At 37.7% G+C, this 21,548-nt stretch overlaps 1 protein-coding gene across 1 annotated transcript in view; it reads right to left on the bottom strand.

Annotated features, from left to right (window-relative positions):
* The window catches only part of LOC122798304 (cadherin-7-like), a 1,449,445-nt gene that overhangs the window by 997,558 nt on the left and 430,339 nt on the right, over positions 1 to 21,548 (bottom strand). Inside the window, exon 3 of the mRNA XM_044067131.1 lies at positions 19,304 to 19,592. Coding sequence (XP_043923066.1) covers positions 19,304 to 19,592 — 289 coding nt within the window. The remainder of the gene's footprint in view (positions 1 to 19,303; positions 19,593 to 21,548) is intronic.

Below are 21,548 nucleotides of genomic sequence, written 5' to 3'. Positions count from 1 at the left end.
GTGATAAAGCCATGCTCCCTCCATTGTAAAACGTAACATTACCCAATCCATTTATTTTCATAACAGACTTAGCTCCATAGGTTCATAGGTTCATAGGCTGGTACTTGGCTATCGGCCCTAGGGCCTATACAAGCCTAGCTATAAAAAATCCCTGGATATTTCTTCCCACAATATTTATTTCTCTGGACTCCGGTCTAGCAGGGCGACTGACATGATCCTCAGGGTGAATTTCCTATCTCCCATCCAATCATCAAGGTTCCTTTTGAAGAAGGCCAAGGAGGCGCTCTGCTTGACCTGTATGGGCAGTCTATTCCAGAGTATGGGGAGTCTCCAGGTTATTACAAGCTTTTTTGATGAGCTGCTTTAATTTGAAAATGTAAGGATGTGGGGAGTTTCACTGCTATGTGCTGTATTCTGCAAGTTATTCACGCACTTTTCAGGAGATTTTGCTCTTTTCTGCACTGTGGTGCAAACATGGTGTTGGTATATATAATTTAGGGGGCTGTGGGGATGGAGACCCCAAATGGGGGGTGCACTGGGACTTACCCCATTCAGAAAAGAATTTGCTGCCTATTTTTAGGGGTTTTAATATGTATCTTTTAGAAAACGGTGAGGCAAAATAATGTGTTTCAAACATGTGTAGGTAAACCAGCATACTATGCTAATCACACTGTCTCTCCAATCATGCTAATGGTGACCGAAATCTTTCTGAACTGATCCTTGCCATGACTGTGCAGCATTGCTGGTATACCATCAGAAACAAGAGATTTTGGGACTCTGTGTCTGTAACATACTACAACGCCGACTATGACAGAACAGGTTACTCACAGAGAATTCTAATTGGAAACGACTGCCTGCAGAAAGTTTTTTTTCCTTTACCTGAAATGCCAAAGTAAAATGACTACTGATTCCATGCACTTTGGCGTAACAAATCAGTACATTATTGTGGTTAAAAATCTTATTCTGTTACTCTTATAAATTTTTGATTTTTCATTTTAGAAAACTGCATGCCACTGAGGTAGCAATGGTGTGTGCTCAGGCTGAATACACATTCACTGAAAGCTGTTAATGTGAAAATAAATCATGAAAAATCACTTTCAGCAATTTTGAAACAAAAACGACACTTTTTTTGCAGGGGGCACACTCTTCTGCACCCCCTATGGGTGAGGAGACCACTCCTACCACAACTCCAAGATCAAGTAACAGTGGGGAAAAGTGCAACTTTAATGATTGCCAATAGTGCTTTTGGCAACTTATATTCCATCAAACTGCTGTCAGTGAATGTGTGTTCTATAACATATCAGTATCCTGTGTGGTTCACATGGGGTAGTAGTAACTCTACATCAGATTACCAATGTCCATTGCCTACTGAGAAATGCTGTAATAATAAAATAGTCCTTTCAGAAACTAAATGTAAGAAAAGTCATTTAAGAGATACCAAATCTGTACTAAATTAAGAAAAATGCAAGCAATCTTTAAAAATAAAAGAGGATGCATTGTACTTGCCTTTTTAGCAAATATGTGACATTGAAAAGGACTGTATTAAACTGTAAGACAAAAATGCACATTTACATTTGTAGGAATTTCTCTCTACTTTTGTATTTGAAACTTTTCGTTGTACAAATATGTGCAATGTTTTAAGCCTAATGCCTTATTAAGATGCTGCTATAGGTTGGTGGATGTTACATTATTTAAGACTTCTTTCTCAGGCTAACTGTAGAAACATGAAAAGCATTTTCCAAAGCCACAGCAAATCTTGCTTGCGAACTCATGTAAATGTCTGTATGTCTATCTATCTATAGAGAGATAAAGGCTGAGAGAGAAAGACTGGAATTTTATGACCTGATTGACTTTCCTGTTGGGACATGCACAAAGTGGCAAAGTTAATTGTAAGAACTTTGCAGGTGCTATTCTAATATTTAAATCTGCTGAAATTAGGACGTTGTATATCTTTAGCTAAAACTGTGAAATTTTACTTGGTGATCTAAATTATCCAGCTATAAACTGCGAAACTTACATGGCCACTAAAGTACACACACACAGATTCCTGGACTTTGTTAATACAAATGCCCAGGAATAATTGGTCTGGGTTCCTATTACGGACAGCAACATCTTGAATTTTGTCTTTAATATAATAGGGGTCATCTTGTACTATATCGTCCTCACTTGTTAGATTTGACCATAAAGCTGTCTCCTTCAAAATAAAATTGTAACCAGACATCCCACCCACCCAAGGTACCTTTAGAAATACTCTAAAGACAAACTACCTACTTCTAAGTGATACATTGGCAAGCGTTAAATTCCCACCAAACCATGTTAATTCCACTAAATTGACAGAAACATACTCTATCACATTATTCCAGCAGGTGAAATCCCCAAAAATAAACCCTCATGGTGGAACAATGATATCGGCAAGCTTTACAATAAAAGGAAAAGAAGACTGAGTAAAAGTAAGAAGGATATTTTACAGAACGAGGGAGGCCTCATCACTGAAATAGACAAATAACTCCAGAGCTTAATAAAATCTGCCAAAGTCAACTCTGAGGCTAGAATGCCTACTCCTAAGGACTTTTTAGTTATGTTCGTAATCTCAGAAGCACAGCATAGCATTGTACTGTGCTGCTTGTGAACAATATTACCTACACTGAGGCAAAAAATATAGCAAACCTGCTGGCCAGTAAGGACACAGGGAGCTTCCAAACACCAGAAACATCACAGTTTGGATTCATTGAAGACAGGTCATGCTTACTCAGCCCAGTGGACTTTTTTGAAAAGGTCACCAAAGCAATGAATGACGTTAAATTGTATAACTGCTGCTCAGTGTGTCTTAAACCTGAATGTAATGCTATGTATATATAACTTTGAAAATAATGTTATGTTTTATAAAGCGCTTTATAATAAGTTAGTACTATATGTGCTAATTGCGGGTATTGCTTATGACTGTAATTTGCTTGAAACTAGCATTTACTAAATGTTCATTGTGTATTATTATCTTCAAACCTATTCCCACAGATTATGTAAAAAGACTATTAGGAAAACTCAGACCAACTAGCCTAGCTGCCGACAACATTCCAGCTGAACACCTTCAAATAGCTGCTAATGAGATAGCCTATCCAATATCAATTCTCCTGAAAAGATCAATAACAAAAAGCAAAATTCCAACAATCTGGAAAATAGCATATATCACCCCACTACACAAAGGTAGTACAGGTAGACCCATACAGACCTTACCAACTATCGCCCTGTTGCCATATTATCCCCACCTGCCAAAATATTAGAAAAATGTATTCACCAGCAACATATGCAATACCTACTAAAAAAACAACTTCTCACTCCTAGCCAACACGAATTTAGACCAACCCACAGTGCAACAACTGCCATCCTCTCCTTCACCAACCTAATCAACTGAACTGCAATCTAGGCAAACTAACATCAGCCATATTTTTAAACCTATCAAAAGCCTTTGACATGGTCAAGCATCCCAAACTTCTTGAGTCCCTCTCTGACCTTGGACTAGTCACTGACTCACTAGCCTGGTTTCAAAATTATCTAATAGGTAGACAGCAAGCAGTCAGGTGGGATAACAAACTATGCACACTGCTCTCTATTACAACTGGAGTCCCACAAGGATCAATTTTAGGCCCTCTATTATTTTCTGTATTCATTAACAATCTCAACAAGATCACCCAAGATGCAACTGTCATACAATATGCTGACGACTCAACACTAGTCTGCTCAGTCACCAACCCTCTCACACTCCTTTCCACTACCCAAGTCTTCAAAACCACTGAAGCTTAGTTTCTCATTAAAAACCTGTTACTGAACCCCAAAACAACCAAATTACTAATTTTCAAACCAAATAAATCCAACTTAGACGCTTATTCTTTCAGTATTATGTCTAGTGATGGTACCCTTATCTCCTCAGACTCCCACACAAAACTACTGGGTGTCACAACTGACAACAAACTGAAGTTTGACCTGTACATAAATCAAACCATCAAAAACATACACAAAAAACTTGGCAGTCTGTACAAAAATAAAACATACCTAAATCAACAGACTAAAATTACCATGGCTCAAACTCTGCTCCTATCCACACTTCTATATGTTGCCTCCATGTTCACCAACCTATCCAAAACAGAAATTACAAAACTAGATACATGTTACAATCAAATTGCCAGATTTGCCACAAATGCTCCCTACCGTTCCTATCATTGCCACTCACTAAACCAACTAAAGTGGCTTGAACATCAAAATCTCATTACCTTCCAATTAGTTTTCACTTAAAAACTCCTACTATATCCTGACAAAATACCAACACTATCTAATTTACTTAAAATACATGAAAACCCAAGACAACTACGCTCTAGTGACAAAACCATAATCAAGATCACCAGAACCAACAACTTAGCAGGAGACTCCCTATTTCCTAACTACATAGGTGTTAGAAAAATATGTATTAATGTATGTATTAGTAATATGCTTAGTGCATTTAAGGCTTGAAAAGGGTTAACACATTTATTCTATTTCACACTGCATAAAATCTGTGCAAATTGCAGAAGCTTTCTAACCTTGTATTGTCACAAAATATGTGCAGCTATATGCTTTGGAAATTTACAGGAAAGCAGATAATCTCTGCTTGTGTTAAGAAAATAATGAATAGATGAATTAATGTTATGAAACTTAGACAAGGAGTTCCACTTGTGCTGTGAGAAAATACACAGCTGCAGGAGTTATAGATAATTAGAACAAAGACGGCTTGAAAATATGAACTGCAATCAGTTATTGCTTGTGTCTAAACTAGAAAAGTACCTTGAAATGTAACACGTATTAGAACTATACAATAGAAGCTTGTAAACGGGCTAGGGCCCACCAAGGCCAGGTTGTTTTTCTCAAAATGTTTTTCATAAATCCAGTCATGTCAGCAGAAAATCTGAGTAACATCTGCTGTAGAACAATACTGAAAGCTGTGTTTGATTACGTCAACCATAGTAGGCAATGTCTTGTAAAACAGTGTAAGAATAGCATGCTTCCTATTAGTAGTTAGGCAAAATCCTGTATTTGCATGTTTTTTGTCTCCTTGCAGCAAGTTATTAAATCTGCCTTATCTGAACCTTACGTGTATTGGTCTTTGAAGTTTTTTCCTTTGACAGATTGGTCCTTCGAGCCGGAACCCTCACTTTGCCTCGGATCAGACAGGCCAGGTGGCTTGAAACAGTACTAGGAAAAAAACACATCGGTTCTTCTTATTTTGAAAAGCCCTCCAACTGAATTGTCGTACAAAAGAGGCCAGCCACTTTCTGATCTGTGACTGAAGGACGGGTTTCCACGAATCAGGTGATCAATCATGAAGGCTCAGGTAAGGTTAATCTACCTTTTTTCTGTTTTAGATCAGGGACTAGATTTGTATTGTTTTTTGTCAGGACTGTATTTTTACAAGTCAGGGACAGAAAAGATTACTGTCTTGTCATAGATCAGGGAAAACAGGGTAGGTAGGTAGTCATTCTGAAGAGACTATAACAAAACCCGTGGTACCACGTTAAAAATAAGGAGTTACGTAACGATTGAAAGGGTAGAATAAAATGGGTAATAATTGCACAAAAAGACCCCAAACTCCGCCGTTAACCGAAGACGCAAAATACATGCAGTCACAGAGTGCTGATAATATTAAATACTACTCAAAGTGGGTTAATGAGTATGAATTCGATGGTAAATTAGAAAAATCCTCACTTATCAAATTTGTCAAACAGCTCAAAACCGATTCTAAAGGTCAGGTAAAAAAGCAGCGCCAATTAGGAATTCTTCAGGCACACAGGTGGCTTGAGGAGGTAAACCGTAGGGAACAAAAGAATAATAAATCAAAAGCAATGTTTTTAGATAAGGAGGACAATAACTTAGTAATACCATCGGCCCCTCCGCCTCCTTTGCCAGAATATGAAGCACGTGAACAGGTTAGTCCACCCCCATGATATCCTGCTGCCACTGAAAATAGAGACATCACGAAAGCAATACCATTTATTAGAGATCCCATCGAGACTAGGTCTCGAACACGGGCAGGTAACTCAAAAGGGGACATTGAATTATATCAAATGGGTAGGAAATCACGATCTATGAGTGAAGAGGAAATATGCCCACTTATAGAAGTACCTAATCCTCAGGCAGGGCAAGACGGTCAGGACCCAACTATTTTTGTATATAGACCCTGGACTCCGGAAGATATCTGGAAAGTCACTGAGGGAATTCCCCATCCAAAAGTTAATTTCAGAAAGTTCTTAGAAGATTTACAAGAAATGAGGCTAAGTTATAAATTAAACAGAGAAGAGGTAGAAAAAATAGTCAGACAAATTGTGGGACCAGATTGGCACATGATTAGTGGCAACTTGAATCCCCGTGACGTTGCGCTCAGACCCCTCCCACATAGCAGCGCAGAGTTAGATAACAGAGTGAAAGGTCTTACAGACCGAATCTCTGAAAAATGGAAGCCTAGGGCAGACTTGACTTGCATTAATCAATGCATCCAACAAGAAGGTGAAACTATTGACAGATATTATGCCAGACTGTTAGAATGTTTTAATAACCATTGTGGAATGCAGGTTCCTGAAGATCAGACACAAGATTCCCCATATGAGCAGCAGTTAAAGAATGCATTTTTGAAAGGCAGCATTGTACCCATAAGCAGTTTTATTACAAAACACATGGTAGATCATCGTACAGGCAGGTTACAGTCATTACTTGAATATGCTAGGCATGCCAAAAGGCATTTTAATAGCAAAAAGAAAAAGAAAGCCCACGTATTTTCTGTAGAAGATGGAGCAGAAGTTTATGTAGTACAATCTGGGAAAAAGGGCAAGAGAAATGCCCAGGGAAACAAACAATCTGATCAGCGATCAGAGGACTTTGAAGGGCGAAAGAAAAGGGGTGAATGTTTTAAATGCGGTAAAAATGGACACTTGGCAAGGGATTGCAAGAAAAACAAGAAGGCAACCACAGGAGACACGGAGGGTGAGGACTGACTATATGATAGTCAAGAATCACTAGAAGGGGATAGCGGAGAAAGGACAAATGAGAATGTGATAGAAGGAGTAGAGGATGTGACAGAAGAAATAGAGGAAGTGCAGGAAGTTACAGACAGTGAAGAAAATGAAATATTGGATTTAGCTTTATTGAGCTTAGAGCTCTATTTAGCAGACACAAAACCAGAAGTTACACTCTTGGTGGAAGGGAGAGAAGTCAAATTTTTATGTGACTCAGGGGCATCATGGACCCTGATACATCCCTCCAAACTGCCAGAGAATTCAGAGTCACCTGATTACATACTAGTGAAAGCAGCTAATGGACAGCTGTATCGGGAGCCCCTCTCCCATAATATTGCAATAACTGATCCTGTTTCAGGATTGACCCAGAAAAGCAAAATTGTTGTTTCTGCAAAATGCCCAGTAAACCTCTTGGGCAGAGACCTTATGCGCTATTTGGTATAGCAGTAGTTCCAACTATGCAGGGTATGGAAGCACAGTGACAAATTGATACCTTTGCAGTGCAATCGGAGGGTGAAACGTTCTATTGGTACAGCCAGGACTTGGTTACGACAGGGGCAGTGACCGAGGAGTTGATGAACGTAGCCATCAGCAAGTTCCCCTCCCTTGACACTGATAAACAACATTTGTTGCACTGTACTCTGTATTATTATAACACACCAGGACCTGATAAGGGATATGAGCAAGAATTGTTTAGAAATCGTGCAAACAGATTGGTATTATGAAATCTGTACTGGGACATAGAAGGGAACAGTGTAGTCAGCTGTTCATTGCCCCAGGAGTTCTTTGCACTCTATAAATCTAATCGATTACCACATGTTAGCTTAACTAAGGACAAGAATGCAAAATGGGTAGACATGGGAGAAAAAGTCACGAGATGGGAAAAGCAGACAGAGTTAGAACTGTCAGAACAGGGAATACAAATGCAGAAGTTGAATTGGATAACTCAGACCCACCCAGCCATGCACTTGCAGTCTAGCAAGGACAGCTGATTAGCACTCCTATTGAAGGAGGAAGAGAATGCCTTACAGAATATACCAGAAACTCTCTGGTCAACAGGAAAGTCAGATGTAGGACTTATTCATACAGCAGGACCAGTTACTATCACGCCACAGTCAGCATTTAGACCACAGAAAAGACAGTATCCCTTAAGAAAAGATGCAGAAGTAGGAATCAAACCTATTATAGCAGCTTTACTTAAGGAAGGTGTGCTGGTGAGATCTCCTGATTCACCATGTAACACACCCTTATTTCCTGTTAAGAAAGCAAATGGAGAATGGCGTATGGTCCAAGATTTCCAAGCTGTAAATGACGCAGTAATACCAAGGGCACCTACGGTGCCAGACCCACACACCCTGTTAAATGACTTAAAACCTCAACAGAAATATTTTTCTGTGGTAGATATCAGCAATGCGTTTTTTTCGATACCGATACACCTTGACAGCCAATATTGGTTTGCATTCAAATTTCAGGGGAAAAGGTATACATATACGCGACTACCACAGGGATATTGTGAAAGTCCAATGATATTCTCACAAGAAATGGCAAGCAATTTGGTGGGATTTACCCCACCGAGGCAGTCGGATTTTACTTTATGTTGATGATATCCTGCTGGTGGCCCCCACCCAGCAAGATTGCAAAGATGATACCATAGCGCTATTACAATTTCTAGCCGCTGAAGGACACAACATAAACAAGAATAAACTGCAGCTTTGGAAAAAAACAAGTTAAATACCTAGGATATGTAATATCCAAAGAGGGTAGGACATCAGATGAGGACAGAAAAATAGCGATTTTGCAAGCACCAAAACCCACCACTAAGAAGGAAATGATGTCCTTCCTGGGTACGACTAACTTTTGTCGGAGCTGGATCCCAAACTATGCCTTGGAATCTGCACCGCTGACTAACCTGATATATAAGAAGCCTATGGCAGCACAGGATTTGTTACAATGGACACCAGAAGCAGAATCTGCTTTCTGCAAACTGAAACAGTTAATAGCGTCCTCATTAGTTTTAGGATTACCAAACTATCATAAACGTTTTTTCCAAACTGTAGATTGTAAGCAAGGTTATATGACATCAGTGTTAACACAGCAGCATGGGGACAAGCAATGCCCTATTGCTTATTATTCATCACAACTAGACCCAGTGGCACGGTCTTTACCCCACTGTGTACAAGCAGTAGTTGCAGCTGCAATGGAAGTACAGGCTTTGGCCTCAGTAGTTTTATTCCACCCTCTCACTTTGAGAGTGCCTCATGAAGTCGCGATTATTTTACTACAAGAGAAGGTAGCATATCTTTCCCCTGCTAGGCATCTTTCCTGTATGACTATATTGTTGAGCCAACCTCATATGACAATTGAATGATGCACGACTTTGAACCCTTCTACCTTGCTCCCAACCCCTGCAGATGGCACACCACACAGATGCCTGCAGGTGATTGAGCAAAAGACACTGCCTAGGAAAGATCTCACGGATGTTCCCTTGAATGATGCCGAGGTGACATACTACGTGGATGGCTCGTGCAAAAGGGGTCCTGCAGGACAGAACCTAGTAGGATATGCAGTAGTTTCTGATACTGAGATTATAGAAGCAAAACCTTTACCACACAACCTATCTGCACAGGCAGCAGAATTGATTGCCTTGACACGGGCATGTATCTTAGCAAAGGGTAACTGTGTGAACATTTTTACTGAAAGCCAGTACGCTTTTTCTACTGTACATGTTTTAGCGCAACAGTGGAAAAATTGAGGAATGATAACATTTACTGGCAAACCAATCAATCATGCACAGTTTATTTTAGATCTTTTAGAATCTATTCAGTTACCTCAGAAAGTAGCTATTTGTAAATGCACAGCTCATACCAAGCAACAGGATAGGATTTCAAAAGGTAATGCAAGAGCTGATACAGCTGCAAAACAGCTTCAGAAATGTTTCTTTTGAATGAGGAATTACAACCCTCTGAGATTTTAGACTTAGAAATGTTAAAGACAATGCAGACACTTACTACGCAGGCTGAAAAACAGAGATGGGTAAGACGAGGAGCAATTCTCGAAAAGGGGCTGTACATCTCTAAGGAAGGGAAAACGATATTACCATCTAATTTGTTTAGATATGCAGCTTTGTTGAGCCATGGGCAGTGCCATGTCTCAACAGGGGGGATGGTACAACTGGTGAACAGAGTGTTCACAACATATGGATTTACAAACTATTCTAAAAAGAATTGTTTAATGTGCTACGTTTGTAACAAACATCATGCACAAGGGGCATTAAAGCCCAAGCAAGGGAGTTTCCCTACACCACCATATCCGTTTCATACTATCTGTATGGATTTCATAGAATTGAACAAATGTGAAAATAAGAAGTATTGTCTTGTCATTATAGGTATGTTTTCCAGATGGGTGGAAGCCTTTCCGACTAAAAATCCAGATGCGGCTACCGTAGCGAAAATCCTTGTTAAAGAAATCATCCCTAGATTCAGCATTCCGGAAAGGATCTATAGTGACAACTGTACACACTTTGTAAATCAAACCATACAACAGCTAAGTAAACATTTTGGTATTTCTTTGAATAATCATTGTGCATACCACCCATAATCTGCAGGGTTAGCTGAGAGGCATAATGGGATTTTAAAGAGTAAGCTAAGAAAGTTATTAGCAGAAACTAAGAGAAATTGGGTGTACTGTCTGCCCCTGGCACTGTTGAGCATGAGAACTGTTCTGAATGCAAAAGGATTGACTCCTTTTGAGAAACTATTTGGAAGGGCTTATTATATACCTCAGTGGAAACTTCTCATGCCTGCAGACCAGGAAGCTGACTGTACACTAGCAGAGTATATGAGGAATTTGTTGAATTCCAAACGTCTGTTGCAGTCAAATTCTGTCTCAGATAAAGAACAAGAACAGACCATCAGAAGTGGCAGTGGAACCGGGTACCTGAGTTTGGATAAAAGCCATTAAGAAGAAAAACTGGGCATCACCAAAGTGGGAAGGTCCATACCAGGTGGTTCGTTCAACACCTACTGCAGTCAAAATCACAGAGCGTGCTTCGTGGATCCACCAGACACACTGCAAACTAGTTAAAAACTTTGAACTGGACAAAAATCTTGTCATATGTCAAGAGCAAAATGATAGAATCCAGAAAAAACAGGAATGCAGAACAACCATTTCCTCAGAAGTAGTGCATAATCATCCTGTTAGCTATACTAGTGACAATAATCTTTTTGTTGTGGCCATTCCTTTTTCCAGCCACACAAATTGAACTGAATAACGTGAAGCATTACTCATAGACTGGCACCCAAACTTCAACACTTACCAGGCAATTAAATATGTGTATGCTGAGACTTTCAATGTTTCGAATTGCTGGATTTGTACAGCTTTGCCGACAGCATACGGGGGGTTATTAATGACTACAGTCCCCCTAGGGGTCAGTGAGACCTGGGAAAACTTGGTTTATGATACCTCAACTGTTACATCACTAGATAAAATAACATTGCACTTGTCTATTCCACAAAAGGGAACTGTGTGTTTTTATAAAAATGATACTGTTCAGGTGGGTTGGAGCAATTGCAATGTGATTGTTCCTTATAAATGTTACACTGAAGCTAACAATGCAGGTTCTTATTGTAATACAAACTATGATTAATTTCTTGAATTGATGCACAAAACAATTGATGAAGTAAAACATGATTCAGTTCTCTATAAACAACTGTCTATAATTGATAGAAAAATGTTTCATGCAGGACAAGTGTATATTCATAGTAAAGTTACTACTAAAGTAGAGGATTGTTATTTTGTATGTGGCAGAAAGGCATACAAGTGGTTACCTGAGAATTGATCCGGTAGTTGTTTTTTGGGCTACCTGGTTCCGGCCATACGACACACTGCAGTTTTACCTCGAGGAAAAATTTGAAATGTCCAAGAGGTCAACAAGAAACCCGTATAGAAACCTATAGATCCAGTAGAGCAAATCGATGCACGCTGGAAAAACCATCATGCTGTGGGCGATGGACTGACACACATGGACTTGAGTGATACTGTTATATCATGGGCAGGCATATTACCAGCATATGGAGTGACAAAATCGATCTGGGAGCTGAGAAAACTGTCTAAACTTCTCGAAGTAATGAGTAATGCAACTTTTTCCACCCTTGAATTGGTGATTGATGAACTGAATGCCAAGAGAACTGTAGTGCTTCACAACCGCATGGCTCTCGACTTCACCCTAGCGGCAAGAGGTGGTACTTGTGCTTTAATCCAGGAGGAGTGCTGTTCGTATATTCCTGACCATAAACACGAGATATACAATCACCTTGAGGTGATTCAGCAAGTGTATGACATGACCAAACCAGGACCAAACCCACTGATGGACTTTTTCCAGAAATGGTTTGGGGGGTGGGGTACTATCCTAATGAACATTCTGATTGCTATCTGTGTAGGAATTATCCTACTTGGGAGTATGTGTTTGCTGTGATATCCACTACATAAAAAGACTGATTAAAGACTTTATAGGTATGTAAGTTTCTGAAACCTTATATCAAAGTACTGAGCTTTAAGAACTGTTAAAAGATTGAAAATGCTTTCATAAGTTTAAATTGAATGACTCTCTTAACTGCAAATCCTAAGAGGGAAGAGGTTAGGAGAAGAAAAAACTGTTTATGCTTATTTTGAAAGTAGAATAAAAGTATTAATGGGGGGAAATGTTAGAAAAATATGTATTAGTGTATGTATTAGTAATATGCTTAGTGCATTTAAGGCTTGAAAAAGGTTAACACATTTATTCTATTTCACACTGCTTAAAATCTGTGCAAATTGCAGAAGCTTTCTAACCTTGTATTGTCACAAAATATGCGCAGCTATATGCTTTGGAAATTTACAGGAAAGCAGATAATCTCTGCTTGTGTTAAGAAAATAATGAATAGATGAATTAATGTTATGAAACTTAGCCAAGGAGTTCCGCTTGTGCTGTGAGAAAATACACAGCTGCAGGAGTTATAGATAACTAGAACAAAGACGGCTTGAAAATATGAACTGCAATCAGTGCTTGCTTGTGTCTAAACTAGAAAAGTACCTTGAAATGTAACACATGTATTAGAACTATACAATAGAAGCTTCTAAATGGGCTAGGGCCCACCAAGGCCAGGTTGTTTTTCTCAAAATGTTTTTCATAAATCCAGTCATGTCAGCAGAAAATCTGAGTAACATCTGCTGTAGAACAATACTGAAAGTTGTGTTTGATTACGTCAACCATAGTAGGCAATGTCTTGTAAAACAGTATAAGAATAGCATGCTTCCTGTTAGTAGTTAGGCAAAATCCTGTATTTGCATGTTTTTTGTCTCCTTGCAGCAAGTTATTAAATGTGCCTTATCTGAACCTTACGTGTATTGGTCTTTGACCTTGGACTAGTCACTGACTCACTAGCCTGGTTTCAAAATTACCTAATAGGTAGACAGCAAGCAGTCAGGTGGGATAACAAACTGTCCACACTGCTCTCTATTACAACTGGAGTCCCACAAGGATCAATTTTAGGCCCTCTATTATTTTCTGTATTCATTAACGATCTCAACAGGATCACCCAAGATGCAACTGTCATACAATATGCTGACGACTCAACACTAGTCTGCTCAGTCACCAACCCTCTCACACTCCTTTCCACTACCCAAGTCTTCAAAACCACTGAAGCTTGGTTTCTCAGTAAAAACCTGTTACTGAACCCCAAAACAACCAAATTACTAATTTTCAAAGTAAATAAATCCAACTTAGACACTTATTCTTTCAGTATTATGTCTAGTGACGGTACCTTTATCTCCTCAGACTCCCACACAAAACTACTGGCTGTCACAATGGACAACAAACTGAAGTTTGACCTGCACATAAATCAAACCATCAAAAACATACACAAAAAACTAGGCAGTCTATACAAAAATAAAACATACCTAAATCAACAGACTAAAATTACCATGGCTCAAACTCTGCTCCTATCCACACTTCTATATGTTGCCTCCATCTTCACCAACCTCTCCAAAACAGAAATTGCAAAACTAGACACGTGTTACAATCAAATTGCCAGATTTGCCACAAATGCTCCCTACCGTTCCTATCATTGCCACTTACTAAACCAACTAAAGTGGCTTGAACTTCAAAATCTCATTACCTTCCAACTAGTTTTCACTTAAAAACTCCTACTATATCCTGACAAAATACCAACACTATCTAATTTACTTAAAATACATGAAAACCCAAGACAACTATGCTCTAGTGACAAAACCTTAATCAAGATCACCAGAACCAACAACTTAGCAGGAGACGACCTGTTTCCTAACTACATAGGTAAAATCTGGAACTCACTGCCCCCTGATATTACCTAAGCAAACTCTATCATTAAGTTTAAACAACTACTAAAGGAACAGCTATTTATCAATAGACAATGCCCATGCCTTCCCCCAGGTTGACCCTCTATACCTGCTTCTCCCTCAGGACTTTCTCTATCAACCTCCACATACTAATTTACTGCATGTACTAGTATTCCTAATACGCAAACCTCATCTACTAGCAGTCCTACTATACTCTAGAAAACTCTCTACTACTCACTGTACTCCCCATTTCTTTCTTACACCATCATACTGAAACACAATATTGTAAATTCACACATATTTATGGGTGAATTATACATACTCTCATTAATTCAAGTAGAAATTGCTGGGCATACAACTAACATGTCCTACTACTACAATTTGCAGCTAAAATATTTTTTTCTCTATGTACTTCTAAAATGTTATGCTTTGTACTTGCTCTTTGTATTTGTGAGACAACTCTGTATGTGTTTACTTGCCTTTGTATATTTACAAACTGTGGAGCTTTTCTCCCCAGGCCTCCGCTTAAAAAGGACATTTATCCAGTCGGATTCTCCCGGTCAACAAATGTAAAATAAAATAAAATTAAAATAAAATATCTTGGTGCTTTTCTCCCTGGGCCTCCGCTGAAAATGGACATATATCCAGTTGGACTATCATGGTCAAGAAATGTAAAATAAAATAAATAATTTTTATTAGACAAATGCAACAACTGGAACTCTGACAGAGATACCTTACTAATAAGGTGTAAACAATATGACTTACATGGTCCAATTTAAAGCCTTGCCATCCTCCAACCCAATACTGATGAATTTATTGTACATCAGAAAGTAACATAGCATCAGAAATACTCAGTCTAGAGATCTAAATCTCTTCTGCAACATCAACAGAATGGTTTGGAAGGACAAGTATATCATGCAGAGGATGCTGCTGCTGTGGGACAGACTCCCCATCAACATAAAGCAAGGTTCATCCCTGTACATTTTCAGGTGTAACGTAGATCTATGGATGGTAAAGAGAGCATTTACCCCACTACTGCACCCTGTACTACTAATGGCCTGATACAATTCCTAAATGCTTTATCTCATGCATGGGTCCCTTCAAACTATCTATGCTATGATCCCAGTTATTCTCATTAGAGGTAACATGTAATTATCGACCATGGGATGATTAAGGCCAGTCTACAATGAAATGGGAAAATTTATTTCCAGCACTAAAAGGGAAACTGGTTGGGCTTAAAATGGCCTGCAAGAGCAGCTAGCCTAGTACGTATCTATGTGCCTATGAACATAGTTAAGCTTTTTCATACTATGCTCTGCAATTTGTTAAATGGCAGAGCATTTTGCTGACTAAAGCCATTTGATTTATTACACTGGCCCTTCTTTTGGATACACTAGAAACACATGGAATCAAAGGATCCTTTCTAGCTAAATGTAAGGCTATGTTCAAAGACCAGTTAACCCAAATTGTAATAAATAGAATTTCAACACTATCCTTCAAATAGAAAAGATATGCTAGGCAAAGATGCACAGCGTCCCCTTTGTTATTCTAGCTATTGAGACTCTTTCAACATACATTAGATGACATAATTGGAACTGAGGTATCCCAATGTCAGCATTCAAGACTCATAGTTCATAGATGAATATTAAGGTAACTGCCCTGAAAGGCAAATTTAAGCCTAGTCAATAACCTGAGTTTGGAATCAAACCTTGTACCTTGTGTTTATGGAGTAACGACCTTAACCATTATGCCAACTATTCCATCTTATTAAAAGAACCTCACTCAAGTTCATAGGTAAGGACTAGGCTAGCTGCCACTGCTGGACATTTTAAGCCTAGCCAATTTCTCTTTCAAAGGTAAAAGTCAAACCCTGTACCTTGTATCTGTAAGATAAACACCCTAACCATTATACCAACCCCCAACACATTCTAAATGGTTTGCAGATAATGGAGCTGTGATGCTGGCTAAATTTCTTAATATTATACAATGCCTACTCTAAAAACGTGCACGCTGATTGGCCAGCCCAACCAGCGTGCCCGTTAAATCCTCAATATACTAACGGAAAAGGTCCGTCCGGACTTTTCCGTTAGTATAAAATGTCTCGCTATGTTAAAGAGTTTAACATAGCGACACAGATTTAAAAAGCAACGGAGATCTCCGTTGCTTTTTACTGTCTCGCTATGTTAAACTCCTTTAACATAGCGACATAGTAAAAAGCAACGGAGATCTCCGTTGCTTATTTTAAAGCTGTCTCGCTATGTTAAACCCATTTAACATAGCGAGAAAAGCAACGGAGAACTTGTGTTCTCCGTTGCTTGCCACACTCTGATGTACCGCGAGGCATGCAGTACATCAGAACTGCTGAACAGCAGACAGCCGCGAAGGGCAGCAAAGAGGCATTATACAATGCCATTATTTAAGAAAAGTAATTATTTCTTTCTTAAATAATGGTATTAATAATAATAACCACTTCTGGTGTGGTAATGCTGGATTTACCCACGGTTGTCTTTGTTTGGGCCGCCTCGGGACCAAACCATGCCAACCGTGGGTAAATTCAGCATTACCCACACCCAGGCGTGGGTTATTGCTATAATATCCAACAGGTTTTAGAAACATTTGAATTGACATGGAGAGATAAATACCACCTTGTGTCTCCACTGAAAAGAGGACACTAGCCTAGAGGATCTAAACTTGTCAACAAAGGATAAATAAAAAATATATATTAAAATCCTCTAGGTTAAAAATGAATGAGGACACATTTTCATTATTTCTCTTTAAATTATATTATGATTACTCTTCAATGGAAATTAATAATAAATGCAACCTTCTATGTCAGGAGATGTGATTTTCTGTATAGGCAAACATGAATTTTTGACTCTTGTGTGTAGGTGATCCCGCTTTTACCTTAATTAGTATGAAGAAATGACCATTTAGATTAGTTATTTTAATATTTGCTGCTGCAATTATTTTAATCAGTGCATATATGGTCCTTCTGAAGTCATAAGCAACTTCATGTTTATGAGCATAAAATCAAGAAGTGATATAAAAATACCAAAAATGCTAAAGAGTCCCAGAATTGTTGACATATTTTTCTGTCTTCTTTGACAGAGACTTACAAATGTTGCATGCAGTTTGTAAATAATATCTTTAGAGTGTATTAAATTGCTTGCTTTTTTCCATGAGGTATTATTAATAAAATGGTTTTATATTGTCATCTTTTTCTGCTTGATTCTTTTATAATGTGTGATGTAAGATGAAACAATGCAGCATACTCTTAGAGTTGTATAAATGATATAAAAACTACTTCTTTGCTAATAAAGTTGTATTTTTTTTTTTAAAAAAATGTTTCTCAAAATGAATTCTTTGTATCATTTTAAATATTATTGCTTAGTTATAGCATTCAAAATACAGTAATGCTGGCATTCAAGATGTATCTATTCTCTTGCTTTAAAACTGAAACCATATGCACTATCTGCTGTATACTTATTTGTATAGATATCCTGTCAGGAAAAGGTTAAACAAAACATATAGCATTGCATTGATATGATCTTATGCCAGTAGCATCATATCTAGATCAAGTGGCTCTTAGGAATTACCAAACTGCAATATTTCAAAAGTATTCGGTTCAAAATAATAATGTATATGTCAGGTTTACAATATATGCCAATTAAGAAATATCCAAAACATGAACACATTCGATTGTCTGTAGTGCAATACATTAAAAGACTATACATGTGAGCACATATATTAAGTACAAGCAATGAATGTTCAGTGCTTTAAATGTTATGATAAAGTATGTACCAGACACTTTTGAACTCAGAGATTTAATGTTTTAGGAGATTATCCTATTACTTCCACATATGCTTTTTATTTTGTGCCACACCATTTTGGTGATGCAGCCTTTTATTTACTGATGTTACAAGTGTCAATGACATACTAGTATTTGGGTCACAAGCTATTAAACTATTAAATGGCTCAATGCATCTGTGTTATTAAGCATTAAGCAGAGAAAACATCTGGTAGTTATGTTTCTGCAGCAACTGGTGTTTCAACAAAACAGCATTATGTTCATTTTGTTGCTTTACTATGTCCCAGAGATTTAATATATTATCTAATTAACGTATCTTCGTATATATCAGACAGTTCACACCAGACATTCCTCGTTATGTTTTATGATATAAAAGACTGAGTACCATAGATGTGTCTTAATGCATTACATTTTTCATTAAATAACAACAATATAGAATACTTTAAGCAAAGACAGTCACGTGAAGGTAAAGGAATATAAAATTAACTACTGCAGATTAATCACTGGTTATGCAGTAGCAAGTATAATCTGTTATTTGTTTCTACACATTTGAGTTGCTGTCTGAGGAAATGAAACTTCTGCATGTATTGTTCATATTAATTTTCTGGCAAGAACACAGAACAGCAGGAGAAAGGAAAATTTTCTGAGTGTCTTCATTCATCAGATCTTAATGAACAGCAGAGAAGAGTAACACTGACATCAACATACCTACATTAGCAGATGTCTGCAACTAATAAAATAATAAGAATGCTGTACAATTACAGTGCATATCATAAATATCAGCAAAGCTGAGATTTGAGATGTCATGTTATTTTAAGTAAACATTAAAGGAATTCATTGAAACCAACAATAGTGCACTTATTTTTTCTGTATCCAAAGTAAAAGAAGCATATCCATAAAAACAAATATCTTTAATAATCACAACTCCATAATTCAGCTTCACAGACAATATACTAACTTTGGAGTACTTTTGAAGGAGAAGGAGCTTTTTCTAGATTTGCTTTTTAAAATCTGAGTACATATTGCATTTTGTAATAAATACAACAGATAATTATTTTCCATTATTAAAAGACAGACGCCAAACATAGAAATGAAACATTGCACATACCTATAGGTGCCATTTCGGGTACTGCTGCAGTATATGGCCCATTGAGAAACTGTGGTTCATTATCATTCACATCCTGAACTTTAACTATTAAGTTGTATTCTGGTTCTACAACCTGATGAGTATATTTATTCACAACTTGAGCTTTTAAGATATACAAGGATTTTTCCTCTCGGTCAAGCTTTTTTATTGCATGAAGTTTCCCTGTGCTTGGTTCAATAGTAAACATAGTCCCAGCTCCTTCCCCAGATAGAATAAATTTAAGGTCATCATTGTTTCTGTTTGACTCAACCTGGAGAAAAAAAAAATAAAATAAAACAAACTTCAGTATCCTTCTAAGTAGTAATCATAGTAAAATAGTAAAATATTTAGAGTTGCCCTTTTCAATTTTCTTTTAGTATCACAAATAGCAAACCCACTTTTTCCTCACTAGAATTTTGCATTATATTTTTTGTTCTACACACAAACAATAATAATAATAATAATAATTATAATAATAAAAAGTTGTAAAAGATTTATGAAAGGGAGAGAGAGAGAGAGAGAGAGAGAGAGAGAGAGAGAGAGAGAGAGAGAGAGAGGGGCTAGTTAAAACCTCTCAGCTGTCTTTAGAGTTGGTGTGACTATAAACCTAAGAAACAAACATCTATGGAATTAACCAATTTGCTAAACAAATGAAAAATGTGCATAGAATGTAAGCAGGAAGTAAATGCACACTCATCAATCGACCAATCAATCAATCAATTAAATCAAGCAAGCAAACAATAAGTGCATCCATAAATAATACTGGTTACACATGTTTTACGTTTTGTATAAAGATAATTGTTTTTAAGTTTTTATAACAAATAATGATTAGTATCTTTTCAGGAAGCCATTTTGCTCTGTAGCACAAAAAAATATCTAATGAAAAGTCAATCATTCTATCATGGTTATATTTTGTATAATCCATTGCATATCTCTTATACTTCTAACCATTCATTAGTTTGTATGTTCATAGGATAATACTGGTCCCTGAAGGGTCATTTTAAGACTAGACATTATCCCATTAAGTGTTCAAATTCTTGTTACAGTGATTTTTATTCCTATACTTCACATTTCTGAATGAATATTTTGGGGTCATACCACTGACTATTGAAATTACACTGTTACAGGATAGGACATTAAGGTGTTGTCTCTGTCCATTAGCACCACAAGGAGCACCCCTGGAATAAAGTTTCCTATTTCTAGACATTGATCTAAGTTGTGTTTGACTAGGGGCATGGATGAGTTTTCTTTTAATGGGGAGTCTATTGCAGAGTAATGGTGTCACCTGGGATATGTATCTGTCATTCCAGACTATTCTGTTTATGTTGCAGAAGAGGTTAAGGTCACTGGATTGCATATATCTGAAACAACTTGACTTGCAGAAGTGCACAAATTCCATTGGTACTGTGTCAGAGGATCCCTTGTAGGCCAGGTACTGATCACCTCTTAATGATCTATAAGGGAAAGAGTATAGTGACAGAGCTTTGAGTTGGCAAAGTTGGTCATGTAGTTTAACCCTGCATTCCCATTGTGAAGAATCTCTGTGAGCATTCTACTTATTGAATATTTCTGGACAGGTACATAACAAAGGGGACACTATACTCAGTGATGGGCCTGCTGAGTATAGTGAAAGCATGACATCTCTTAACCAAAATACTATCCCTTTGCTTATAAGTAGATCAAGATAGAAGGGCTTCCTCACAACAGTAGGCACATGTTGGTTGAATGATAGATCATTCTCTATGTATGTTCCCAAATCCCTAACTACTAGATTGACTCAAAGGGGAATATTGTCGATGGAGTAGTTTCCTGATGTAGTCAGTTTCTCAAAAGGATACAATAATGCATTTTTTTTTTTTACATTTAGCCTCAATTCATGACTCTGACACCAGTTATTTGTTTGGGATAAATCCTCCTCTCAGATACCTGAGTTAATTTTTGGGATTCATACATTGTTCCCATCTTGCATTAATCAAAAACTCGGTTAACTAAAAGCTCTTGATGTTTGCTACAACATGAAAAGTAAACAGGACTGCTCTTAGAACACAGCCCTCTGAGACTTCACTAGAGATGAGTCTTTTTGTGGAGATAGCTTCCCCTACCTTGACTTCCTGTGTCAAGATAGTACATTTTTCTGCAATACCTGAGTGGGGTATTGTGTCAAAAGCATTGTCTAAGTCTAATAGGTCTGTGTGCACCATCTTGCTTTCATCTATTGCTTTAGTGA

Source organism: Protopterus annectens, chromosome 3.part1 (genome assembly GCF_019279795.1).
Source record: "Protopterus annectens isolate FY-2018-M chromosome 3.part1, PAN1.0, whole genome shotgun sequence".
Lineage (NCBI taxonomy): Eukaryota > Metazoa > Chordata > Ceratodontiformes > Protopteridae > Protopterus > Protopterus annectens.
This window is presented reverse-complemented; position numbering and strand designations above follow the sequence as displayed.